Raw genomic sequence first — 12,623 nt, 5'->3', positions numbered from 1 at the left:
ATGTGTCGTTGTTGCGGAGTGAAGTTAAAATTAGGAAAGACTAAAATAGTTCTAGACATAAAATGTTTGTCCAAAGGGGAGAAAACTAGTGATCATTGGACACCTTTTTGGTCATTGCACTTCTTGGCACGTCTGAATATTTCTTCGCATAGTTACAGAATCATTTAGTTACGTCTTCGAGTAGGTGGTGAACTATTAGACTAGAAGTAGGGGAAGATGAAAACGTGATGAGAAAATGAGATCAGGAAATGTGGATACAAAATTGGATTTGGACAGCGCAGGATATTACCAGCTGGAAGCCGTAGGGTAAGAATTTCATTGCCCAGTGGATTAAAATATGCTGCTGATGATGATTTTTTGGAACGAGTTGCTCTCCTTACGTTGCTCAGGGTAACACATTTTTTTTTTGTTATGGTTGAAAACAGGTACAGGGAGACGCTGCTGAGCTGTGCCAACAAGAACGCCGGGCCGTGCGGACACAGCATTGAGGCGTACAAGATGGCTCTTTCAGATTTCCGGGAGATGTTAGGCTGCAGCACAAGTGGATCGACCAAAATTTGGTCCGTTTACGGCTTGCTTGTGGCCCCTATTCTGCTACGGACAATGTTGTAGGTGTTTGGTCAGTTTCAGAAGAAAACTGGCAATTGAAAGCATTATGTCAAACTTGCGCCAGAGGCAACAAGATGAAAGCCTGCCAGAAGACGCACGCCAGACCTTGCGTGGAAGGAGCAGTCGGAGTGGTGTACTGGATTGGGTTGGCATGCAGTAAGGCACACCTCGGACAAACTGGAAGATGCGTACATGACCTCGCAAGGGAGCATGACTGCAGGTGCTGCGCACGAGAGCTGCATGTCAGATCCATGCCGTACTTACACAGAGATGAAAGTGAAGTTAAAGAGCGATTTAGCTCTCCCGGTAAGAGCAAATCAGGTGATATCGACGATGTTCAAGAACTCACTGCCATTATTTCGCTGGTTCTTAGTCATATATACAATTCACCCTTATCAAGCGTGAATTGTCCCATGCAGGCGTTCCATTCAGAGGCTTAAGAGTGTGTTAAAGACTGTCATATTTATTAAAAGAGGGAATAAAAGGACGTGCAGAAATGCATACTAATTTCTGTTCTTGCATTTCTGAAAAAGAGAGAAAATATTCACCCAAGGCTCGAAAACTGTTGCACTAAGTTTAAACTGGTAGGTCGTGCGCAATATGGCTTTCTTCTAAAGAGGACCACTGAAGGAGCTATGTTAATGAAAAAGAAATAACCCTTGTCGTACTTGTAATCAAAGAAATTGGTGTGGGTGCTGTCCTAAGATTTTGGAAGGTCCTTATGTCCTTAAACACCGCGCTGTCTGCGAGAACTTATTGTATTGTCGCGAAGCTAAACTGGACGCAGTTGTCGTCAAGGAAAACAAGTTTATTGGAGCGAACTTGTGCTCCCTTAACAACTCAAAGAATTTCTGCTTTTCTTCTCAGACCATAATTAGAACATAGATTCCAATGCGTCCACCCTTTAGCAAATAACTACAGGAGTTCTGCACGAAAGAATACAGACGTCTTTAATTTATATTGGATATAAATAAAAAAAATAACTACTACCAATGAACCACATTACATTCATACCCGCCATAGAAGAGGGATTTTTGCAATTTCGTTGGATTATTGGGAAAATGTCTGTTATAGATATTATACGTGCACGGGAAGGGGTTGGATGCACAATGTACTTCTCTGTGGTTGCTTATTTGGTAAAGAAAATATATCAGCCATTATGGCATCAGGAACGTGTACGTATAAGTTGGTGAAAATCAGTTAGTGTAAGCGGCTTGGTTATGGCTACCTTTGTTGTACCTGTTTTCGTCAAGCCTGTATTTGTTATACCTATCTTTTTTATCGTAGCTGGGGGTGTACAAGCAATCATTTCCAGATATAAAGACTGCAGGGATAAGCCGTGAACAAACCCCACGTAAAATAATCGAGGCGTACCGCAAGGACAGGTGTTAAGGGGGGGGGGCTGTGACAGATCGCAATGTTTATGTGGCAATGAGAAAGCGTCTTTGAACATAACTTATAACTGCGATATTAAGTTGTTTAGTATTGAGCTCGATGTTTTCTGCAGAATAACTTACGGTGTAACAGAGCCATTGTCCTGTGTGTTCGTCGTGCGTCCTGGGAAGATTTTTTCTTGTAATCTTAAGAGAAGCATGAACCAACCCGCCCAACGGCAAGTAACAATGTTAAGCCATCTTTCTCGTAGAGCGAGTACTTTTTTCTAAGACTAAGCGCGAATCTTCTTTCTTTGTGAGCCTCATTGCAACAACAGCGTGAGGATCAAGCATATTCACCTGTGACTCAAAAAAGAGGGACCGGTACCAAATGAAATTTATTCCTTGTCTGGTTTGGTCACACCGTCGTTCGGACATGCCAAACGCGTGGTGACCATCATTCGGACAAAGCTTTGGAGACAAGAATGTTATGTGCCTGGAAAGCACCATCTGCTTCAGCCAACGCCATGAAGCGGTAGTGATAAACAAATTGCGCTATTCCAATCGTCTGGAGCGAAACGCAACCGAGTTCTTATAGCAAAAGACACTGCTGCCAAGAGGCATGGTTATAAAAACGGTACAGGAGAGATTCGTGATTATGGGAGGTGTACAAATTTCTGAGGATTAGTGGGTACGTTAACGAAAGGCCCTGCTTTTTCTTTAGCTCCGGACGTCCGACGGATGAAGTACTTACAATAAATCGACGTATCACGGTTAAACCAAGAAGACAAATGATGATGGCTTCTAGACTGTGTAGGCCGCCTAATAAAATACGCCCCAACAAAGTATTTTATGCCTAAAAACGCCACGGAAGGTACTTTCAAGGTTTACCAAGAAAATCAGCTGTGTTTGTTGCAAGCCGACAAAGAAGATGGTAATGCGCTTTTGGCACCAGTAAGCTTTTGTGAAACATCCTTTCAAGCTGTTTCCAAGAAATTTGCTTCGTGGAAAGAAAACGCAAACAAAAAAGTTCAGAGAAGAAGCCACTGATTCTTGCAACCAATTGAGTTTGACAAAAGTATTGAAAGACTTCAACAGCAGCAAACGACACTGTCTTCAGATGTTCGCCGCAAAGTCCCACTACCGAGCTTACCACTTAGGGCCATTTTTACTGCGCGAGATGCATGCCATGGAAAGTTAGGACGTTTTTCTTCAAATAGGTAACCGTCCTGAATGTTGAAAATGAGTGCTCGACTAAAGATTTCATAGATGTAATTCGTTTCTGTTTTGCAGTTTGGTCCACCTATCGGCAGTGCCTTCTCCTTTTTTTGAACACCAATTTTACTTTTTGCCGCATGAACTATTTATTGTTGTTAGGGAATAGAAATAGAAAAGTGAGGGGTGTGAATTTATAAAAGAGTTCCACAATTTCACTGCAAAATTAACGACGCTTCTGGAGTTTGACCCTGTCTTTACGTTCCGTGCTCCATTCAAGCCCGTTTTATCCAGCGTCAAGGAATTTGAATCGGCCAATGCTTAGCCCCCTCCTTCAGTAGTATTTTTCGTTTACGCTTTGACAGAGACCTGGAACTAACCCTGAGCAAGCATCAGCTTCTGAAGGCTTCCAGATGAATTGATGATCCGGAATCGTTTTGAAAGAAAAAAATCAGAGGCATGCTTTAAAAAACCCTGCAACACTTTCCCGAACTTTTTTTTCGAAATCTGAAATGCTTGCTGAACATAGTTAACCAACACATCTAGTACTTAGGTTAGGTGGTCCAAAGTGCGGCAGCCAAAAACTACTGCTCGATGCCGATCAGATAACATAGAAGCTTGCTCAAAAAATTTCCCTCTCTTTCCCGGTCTCTTTCCCGGTCGCGTAATTTTACCCAAAATGTAGCTACCAGTCCGAACGAGCCTTAAGGAGCTACAGCTGCTCACGGAGCCCGCAGCTACTCTTCCGGTCCTGTGAAACGCGAACGTACAGCAGGCCTATTGCGGGCCTCTCAGGACGACTACGTCCGAGAAAATGATGCGGAACCTACACTTGGTAACCCGGAGCAAGAGCGCCTGCTAAGTGCCCTCAACATCGTCTGGTGCTCGGCGGTGCTGCCAATTCTCTGGCTGCTTGCCCTTGTTTCCCCGCTCATCTAACGGAAGAAACGGTAAAGTGCAGCCAGGTCATACAGATGACGTCCCTGACCTCGGCTGCGGGGAAGCTGATCGAGTTGATCATCCTAGCTCGCCTAGAGTGGATTGGCTTAGCCCTTGGAGTTATTGCTGAGGGACAGACAGGGTGTCGCCAACTCAGCTGCACTGATGACAGCATCGCTGATGATGTATTTGTGTTGGAATGAGCCGACCATAGGGACGAGGTGGCATCGGTTGTTTTGGTGCATAGTGAGTGTGTTTTGACCACCTGCCACAACCCAACATCGAGGTTGCGCTGGACCACATTTATGTCATCTTACAACAAAAAACTACGTCCGGGCTTTCTTGGCAGATGGCCAGCTCGAATGTCGGTTTGGCAACGTCCTAAGCAGTTCAAGCGATGTAGTTGCGGAGTATCACAAAGTTCTGTGCTTATTCCGCTGTCTGTCAAGCTCTCGCTGGCGGGTCTGCCGCATAGCATACTATCACACCTGAAACAGTGTTCGAATGTGCATTTATGCTGACGATGTTACACTGTGGGCCCGGAGACCAAAGCATCAGAGCAGCTGAACGAGAGAATCTTTAGGGAGGGAACTGGGCGTGGTTTCGAAATATATCCCGGCCATCGGACTGCGGATTTCACCCACCAAGCCTGGAGCCATGGATGCTCCGCCGCAATTCTAGAGCACGGTTTCGAATCTCCCCAATTGAAAGTATACGGCTTTCAGTGCCAGTGAAAAACCTAGGTCAGGCATCTTGGGAGGCGCCGAAAGAATGCAGTTTAATGATACTGACGAGGCCTCTCCAGCAAAGAGCCTAACATGCATTTTGAGGTGAAAAATGAGACGAGTTGAAATAAAAAATCATAAAACAAAGAAAGAGAAAAAGGAAAACAAAGAAAATCATTGAACTGACTTTAGGTCTGTACACGGAGTTCAGTAGTTCGGTTAAAAAACGTATGGTAAAGTCCACTTGAGAAAAGGTTCACTTTCAAATTGAGCAGAGTGCGACACTGGCGAGTATGACACATTCAGTGCTAGCATAGAAGTCATGCAGAACGCAAACCCGAAATGTTCTCTTGGACACCCCGCAGAGTTTGAGAGTGGAAACGTGAGGAACACAGTCCGGTAGCATACGTAGTATCAATGTTCAGCACTGTTAAGAAGGTGAACTAGGCCTGAACTATGGAGGAAGCTGAGAGAGGCTTTCGTCGCACATGAGCAGGGGCAGGCACATAATGCAACGTAAGACACGATGTCTTTAGCCTGCCCAATGTCACCTCGAAGGAGAGTCTGGGTGTATCATATCGTTGACACACACATATGACAAGGTGGAAAATCGCAGTCTTTGCACAGGGGTGAGCTGGTCTGCTGAAGCTTAAAACGGAAAAGGCGTGTGCAGGCGATGTTCAGACGTATGCGTTGTGTTACAGCTGCGTCGTGCTTGTTCAGGCCAGGCGGCAACTTTCAAGTACATTGTTGGTCGATGGAGTTGAGGGGTGCATAGCGGCGTGATGGAGCAGCCCATATAGAAAGCTGTACCTGCCGCGCAACACGAGACGCAAGTGCAGCCGTTTCTTTCTTGGAGAACGGTATGGCCGCAGCGGTGATTGTGAGCTTGAGAAGCTGTAGCGTCTGCTGTACAATTTCCCGACACACCGCAATGTGCCCGTATCCCCTGGAGTTTAGTGAAATAGTGAGCACTGAAGGTTTCATAATGTAAAAAACGAGTTTCCCAGACTATTTGCTCATTAGGAAAATACTGAAGGCATTGAAGGGCCACACGGGACCATAAAATAGCCCATTGGCTGGGGGACTGCATGGCGATGTAGTATTCAAAAGTTGCGCGCAGGGCGGCAAGCTCCGTTACTGTCGATTACGCCCTCTGACTGAGTTGGTCGGTGATCGTAGGGCACGACGCTGGAATCCAAGTACCACTCATGGAAGATCCTTCTATGACTGGGCCATCAGTATACATACATTTGTACGGCTGGCGTATATACTGTGCATACTCGGCGACAACTGAAGAACGACAAAGGAAGTTTCCCCTGCGCCTCATAGCCGGCTATTTCTCTGGGCGGCGCACAAACTACCTTACTTCGAGTATTTTGGACGTGACACGAGCCGTTTCCGTGATTTATGGCGCTTAATCTGCTTTTGAATTTCTGCAACGACTGCAAAAAGGCTAGGCGTGAAATGAAGGCGCCGTTGCGCATTAGGCGTAATCTCGTTTCGAAATGCGCGCGCGCGTTACGGTGGAATGATACACTACATGAGATATTGCCGTTCTTAATTTGCACCCGAGGATAGAATTTGTGGAGTAAAAGTTAGGGGCTGGTGATGGATAATTTGCTCTTCTCGTGATTACTGGCGTGGTTGCGTAAATACTTATGGGTGGGAGAAACCATAGCGGATGCGTAGGCAGAGATGGGATCTAGTAATCTTGCTACAAAAGGTCCCGCACATATTTAGCAGAGGTCTGAGGCAATGGGTGGTGTCGTCTCGTCACTAAATATTAAGCGTGCACATAGTGGTGCCTGCTTACGCAGCGCTATCGGGATGAAGCGTCTACATACACTGATGTCGTACATTCCCTGAAAACGACATCCACATTGTCTGTCGTTTTTGGTACGCCAATGCATATGTGCGCCTGCATGCTTCAAAGCCTTGACAATTCCTGCTGAGGGGGAACATAAACCAGGAAGGCTGCAGTGTAGCTGACCTTCGCAGAGAGCGTTGTAGAGACGAAGAAGCGAGTAAACTGTACAGCCGCCGGTGTTGCTATAAAGCATTCGGGAGTTGTTGAAAAATAATAAAAAAAATTCTTTGGAACTGCGAATGTGTGGTGTCCATGTCAATTATCCATGAAACGTAAAACCGAGAAATTTGTGATTTGTAACGCAGGGTATTGGGATTCTCATTGCAGTGAGCTCGTACCGTGTAAATCATCGCTTCGTGAAAGCGATGGCAGCTGATTTTGCTGCGGAGATTTCGAGTCCACGTACCGCGAGGAACGCTGATATCGAATTCCCAGCAGACCTATCCCCAGCAGACGTGTCGTACGGAGCACACGCTTATTGCGGCCGGAGCACCATATGCAACTATAATTGGCATATAAAGAATTCAACAAGTCGTGGCACACATTTTTCAATGCCGACGAGAGAAATATTAAAAAGTACTGGGCTCAGTACTCCTCCTTATGGAAAGCCATGAGTTACGCTACGCTTAGTTGTGTCGCCATCAGAGGTGGCATAAAGATGCTTCTAATACTAAGATAATTCGAAGGCCATCCGTGCATACGACCACCAATACCGAACGAATTCATTTGAAAACGGATAACGTAATGCGTGATGGAGTCATACACAACCTTGATATCCCAAAACACCGGTATGGCGGTGTTACACACTGCTTTTTCACGCTTAACACAATTTGCAAGGGCGATGACATTGTCGATAGTGCTGCTGTCTTTTCGAAAACCGGACATCTGTGGCAGGTAAATATTTGTGGTGGTTAGATCGCGATCAAATCTAAGAAGCACTATTTTTCCATCAGCTTGCCTACACAGCTCAAAAGCGCAATAGGTCGGTACGACTGAATGTCTGTGGAACCTGCTCCTGGTTTCAATATGGGCAAAATGCGAACGGTCTTCCAGGAGGGCTGAAGGCGACCGGCCCTTCAGAATTGGTTGAAAATATCGAGGAGAAATCTCTTTCTCGCATTCTCCAGATGGGCACAGATGTATAAAGTATGCGGTCCGGGAAAGGGGAAGAAGCCTTGAAAACCGAGGATACAGCCACGAAGACTTCCGTCATTTTAAAACGGTCGTCCATGAGGGGCGTCTTATGTGATGGGTGTGTAATATCCGGGGAGGGAAGTGACGGATATGATTCTGATGTGGCCGCAGTATTCGCATAGAGCATCTCAGCGACGCCTAAGAATGAAATTGCTACGCAAGAATACGGAATTAAATGGGTTTTCTGTGATACGCGAGGACTTCTAACCAGTCTCAACATTCTAGTGAGTAATTTCCTGGGGTCCAACTTTGAGCAGAAAGATGGCCACTCAAGCTCAGCCAATTTGCAGATGTGCCGCTGAATGCGCTTCTGCACGCGCTGGATGCTCGAATGTCTTTAGGTGCCAGTATTTTACGCACTCTTCTTTCTGCTCGCTGGCGTATGGCACGAGGCCTTTCAAACACTGCGTCGGCGACGGAGTATGACTTCGGTAATACGAAAGCAGTCGTGCTCGTTTTTGAGCCCTAGCCATAGTTCTTACATAGTCATCGTAGGACAACAGTGAACCCAGGCTCTTTTTGGACTCTTGTGGAAACAAAAACCAGTTTGAGAATGGGACCTCATGTTTTAGACTGCCCCCTGGAACATCGTCCAGTGTTATGTTGGGAGGGAGGTGGTCGCTGCCATGAGATTCGATGTCCACAGATCAGCCTGTTCAGGAAAGAAGTATCTTGAACTCATTAGTGACCATCACTTGACCTGGGGTCCAGCAATCAAAAAGCTACTCGGCCTGTCCAGTCGCGTCCTCAAAGCCATCCGGCAACTCTTGGCCTATGGGCGTGGATTCTAACCGGCGTGGATGCTAACCTTAATTGCTCTTTCCTTCGCTTCAGCAAGGCAATGTCGTCTGCCTGTGTCTAGCAGCTCTACAATGGCCGAAATCAGGACCACTCACTTGGCTGCGGACGTGATTATGGATTGTAAGCCGAATCCCGTCCATCAGAAAGTAGCCATGCGCTCAGATTCGAATGCTTCCCACTCCAGGCCCAGGCGGGCCCACCGCAATTCTCTAGCTGTGGAAAGTCCTGCCAGCAAGGTGCACAGCCTCAATACCAAAGGCCCCATCATTCCCCTGCAGTGGTTTCCTCCTCACGCAGGAATCAAGAGAAGTGAGGAGGTCGATAGTGCAGAAAAAGAAGCGCATCACCCATCCACTTCGATCAATGAGGCGACAACCCCCTGTACATCACGAGGTACCTGTGATGAATGGCCATTTGAGTGATTGGCCGTGCAAGTGAGCCAGCCAGAACGACAGAGAAGAGGACAAGGAGGAAGAGCCGCGCGGAAGTGAGCCCGGAGGCTGGAACGGCAATGGCTGGAAGCCAAGCGGCGGAACAGGGCACGGTTCGTTGGAAACAACCCCGTGCGCGACCGAGGTGGTGACTGGCAAAAACAAGGAGGCCTTTCTCCTAGTGAACGCGTACAGTAATCCGGCACATCGGCAGCAAAAATTCAAGGCCCTCCTGCACAAGGCGCTGCAGTTGGCACCGGAAAACACGATACTGATATGCGGCGATTTCAACGCCCCGCATAAAGACCTTGGGTATGGCAGAACAACCGTGAAAGGAAAGGACCTACTGGACGATGCCGCGGACGCAGGCTTCCTGCTGCTGACGGACCCCGCGAACCCCACCCGACTGGGCACGGCGGCGGCCAGGGACACCAACCCGGACTTGACATTCGTCCGAACGGCAAGCAGAGCGAAGCGAGGGGTGAAATGGCGGAACGTGGGGCGGAACATGGGCAGCGACCACTACAAAATCGAGGTGATCCTGCCCGCGTCCGTGCCGTCCGTCGCGGAACCCCTACGCAAGCACAGAATCACGGACTGGGACCGGTTTCGGCAAGTCCTCGAGGGACAACCGGAGCAGGGAGAGGAGATCACGGACATCGGCGAATGGGCAGACGCCATCGTCCGCGCGGCCGAGAACGCGACCACCGAGGTGGAAACGGACGAAACCATCCAACAAGTGGACAGCCGCCTGGCCCACATGCTAGAAGCCCGCGAATCGTTACAGCGGCGATGGAAGACGCAGCGCACGAACCGCCGGATGCGCAAGAAAGTGGCGCTACTAAATCAGGCCATAGAGAAATACAGCCGAGAACTGTGGGCGCAACAGTGCAACGCCGTCTGTAACGAGGCGGACGGGCAAATGCACAAGGGGAGAACCTGGAACCTGCTCCGGCACCTCCTGGACGAAACCGGGACCAAGGGCCATAAACAACATCGGCTAGCCCAGACGATGCACACGACCGTCCGAGCGTTGGGCGAGCGCGAAACGTGCAGAGGAATTAATGCAAGATATTTGCCAAGTACCCCGAGCGAACGGCACGGAGAGTATAGAGGAGCGGACAACCCGTCGTTGGACAGAGATGTCGAAGAGTGGGAAGTTCGCGCGGTGCTGCAGACGCTGAACTGCAAGTCGGCAGCGGGCCCGGACCGCGTTACAAACAAGATTCTGCGAAACCTGAGTGACGGTGCCATCGTGGCCCTGACAAGGTATTACAACAAGTGTTGGCGAACGGGCGAGCTGCCCCCCCAGTGGAACACGGCCCGCACGGTGTTAATCCCCAAGCCAGGAAAGCCGCCCAGCATTGAGAATCTGCGCCCGATCTCCCTCACTTCGTGTGTAGGGAAGGTTCTGGAACATGTTCTAATGAATAGATGGCAGCGTTACCTAGAGGCAGAAGGGGTATACCCCAATACCATGCTGGGGTTCCGGGAGAGGCTCAGCACACAAGCCGCCATGCTATTACTACAGCATGAGGTGCTCGAAGTGAAGGCCCCCACCCGCGACAACAGGGTGGTGCTGGGCCTCGACCTACAAAGCGCCTTTGACAAGGTGCGCCATTCTGCCATCCTGGCAGAGGTATCGAAGCTGGGCATGGGCAGGCGCTCTTACAATTACATCAAGGACTTCCTGTCGGAGAGGAAGGTGAAAATCCAGGCCGGAGAATTGGAACTACCGCTAAAGAAGCTCGGCAGCGTAGGGACGCCCCAGGGCTCGGTGATCTCGCCGCTGCTATTCAACCTCGTAATGATCGGGGTGGCCAACCGGCTCACGGAGATCCCACAAGTCCGCCATACCATCTACGCGGACGATATCACCCTGTGGGTCTCCGGGGGCAGTGACGGCCACATCGAGGCGGCATTACAGAGCGCGGTGAACGCTATCGAAACACTTGGAGGGCTCCGGCCTGACATGCTCCCCGCAGATGTCCGAGCTCCTAGTGATCCCCCCGCCGGGCGCGTACCGAAAACGTGCGGCGGCGGATTCTGCGGCGATCACAATACGGTAGAAGAACGGCACGATCGTACCCAAGGTGAGCGCGCTCCATGTCCTCGGGATGACGTTGGAAAGCAGCCGGTGCAACGGCGCCACAGCAGACCGCCTCGTCACCAAACTCGGGACGGCCACTCGCCTCATCAAGCGGGTGGCAACGCGACACCAAGGGATGAAGGAAGCCAGCCTGCTCCGGCTGGTCCAGTCATTCGCGGTCAGCCATGTAACCTACATCGGAGCGTACCATTACTGGAAGACGCAAGAACGAAACAAGATCGATGCGGCCATCCGTAAAACGTATAAGGCGGCGCTGGGACTCCTGAACAGTACCAGCACGGAGCAACTCCTGGCACTCGGAGTGCACAACACGCTCGATGAAATCAGCGAGGCCCAGCGCACGGCCCAGCTCGAACGTCTTATAACCACACGAACCGGTCGTAGCATTCTCGCACGGCGGTTTCGCGGACCGTGCGGCCCGTCAAGCCGACTCGAAGGAACTGCCAGAAGGTGTCCAACGGAGACTCCGGATCACCCCGGTGCCCCGGAACGTGCACCCGGAGCACAACAGAGCCCAGAGAACTGCTAGGGCCCAGGCCGTGACGGAGTTGTACGCCGGGGACACCGGCGCCCTCTTCGTGGACGCAGCGGAGTACCCCGACAGACCCGGAGCCTACGTCGCGGTGGCGGTGCGAGCCACCACCGGGGAGGTGTACAGTGCTTGCAGTGTACGCGTACCGTCGGCACGGCACGCGGAAGAGACCGCAATTGCCCTGGCCCTCACGGACCCCGGATGCACGATAGTGTTGAGTGACTCCCGCTCGGCGATTGTGAATTACACGCGTATAGCGTCGGTGCTAGTGCTGTGAATGTGCGGTGCAGTGCAGTGAACAAAGCGGTGCCAGCCACATACTTGCGGTGGTTCCCGGCACACACGAACACACGAGAAGGCAATGACAAATACAAGGGCGGTCACCCCAACCGAAACGAGACGGCCGACGCCGCCGCGCGCGCGCTCACCAACCGCGCGGCGGCCCCTCCCACCTCCCCCGTCTCTCCAGCGGAGCAGCAGCGACCGAGCGAAGACAGCATTCACCAGGAACCTCTCGTCGAATATACCGAGATCCTGAGATGGTACCGGCAATGCCGTCGGACCAGGCCACCACCACACCCGAAGCTATCAAGAAATGAGGCAGTGCTCTAGCGCCAGATCCAGACCAACTCGGTGATCACGCTGGCGCTGGCACGACACGTGTGCCCGGAGGCTTATGAGAGCGCCTTGTGCAGTGTGTGCGTGGTTACGAACGCAACTTTGACTCACATTCTGTGGGACTGTACTCGCAATCCGGTGGAGGCGGCCGCACAGGAGCGGCTGCCGGACAATATTGCAAACGCGATTGCATCGCCGGACTATGC

At 50.3% G+C, this 12,623-nt stretch overlaps 2 protein-coding genes across 2 annotated transcripts in view; both read left to right on the top strand.

Annotated features, from left to right (window-relative positions):
• The window catches only part of LOC144158670 (uncharacterized), a 33,069-nt gene extending 25,436 nt beyond the window's left edge, over positions 1 to 7,633 (top strand). The window contains exon 5 of the mRNA XM_077689703.1: positions 426 to 7,633. Within this exon, the coding sequence (XP_077545829.1) occupies positions 426 to 612 (187 nt within the window). The 3' untranslated portion in view covers positions 613 to 7,633. The remainder of the gene's footprint in view (positions 1 to 425) is intronic.
• A 1,245-nt stretch (positions 7,634 to 8,878) lies between these two features.
• Positions 8,879 to 11,226, top strand: LOC144159884 (uncharacterized). The gene is made up of 3 exons (XM_077691541.1): positions 8,879 to 9,035; positions 9,166 to 10,556; positions 11,143 to 11,226. Exons 1-3 carry the CDS (start codon positions 8,879 to 8,881, stop codon positions 11,224 to 11,226), a joined length of 1,632 nt encoding a protein of 543 aa, XP_077547667.1.
• Positions 11,227 to 12,623: the final 1,397 nt, after the last annotated feature.

The sequence above is a fragment of the Haemaphysalis longicornis genome, unplaced genomic scaffold, assembly GCF_048455015.1.
Source record: "Haemaphysalis longicornis isolate Haplotype H1 unplaced genomic scaffold, Haemaphysalis longicornis Haplotype H1 scaffold_10, whole genome shotgun sequence".
Classification (NCBI taxonomy): Eukaryota; Metazoa; Arthropoda; class Arachnida; order Ixodida; family Ixodidae; genus Haemaphysalis; species Haemaphysalis longicornis.
Note: the sequence above shows the minus strand (reverse complement) of the source record. Positions and strands in the feature narration are given on the sequence as shown.

Coding starts and splice junctions, on each gene's coding strand:
- LOC144159884 (XM_077691541.1), top strand. CDS start 8,879: ATGCGCTCAGATTCGAATGCTTCCCACTCCAGGCCCAGGCGGGCCCAC. Junction 9,036..9,165: donor TCACGCAGGAATCAAGAGAA/GTGAGGAGGTCG, acceptor CGTGCAAGTGAG/CCAGCCAGAACGACAGAGAA. Junction 10,557..11,142: donor CGATCTCCCTCACTTCGTGT/GTAGGGAAGGTT, acceptor TGCTCCCCGCAG/ATGTCCGAGCTCCTAGTGAT.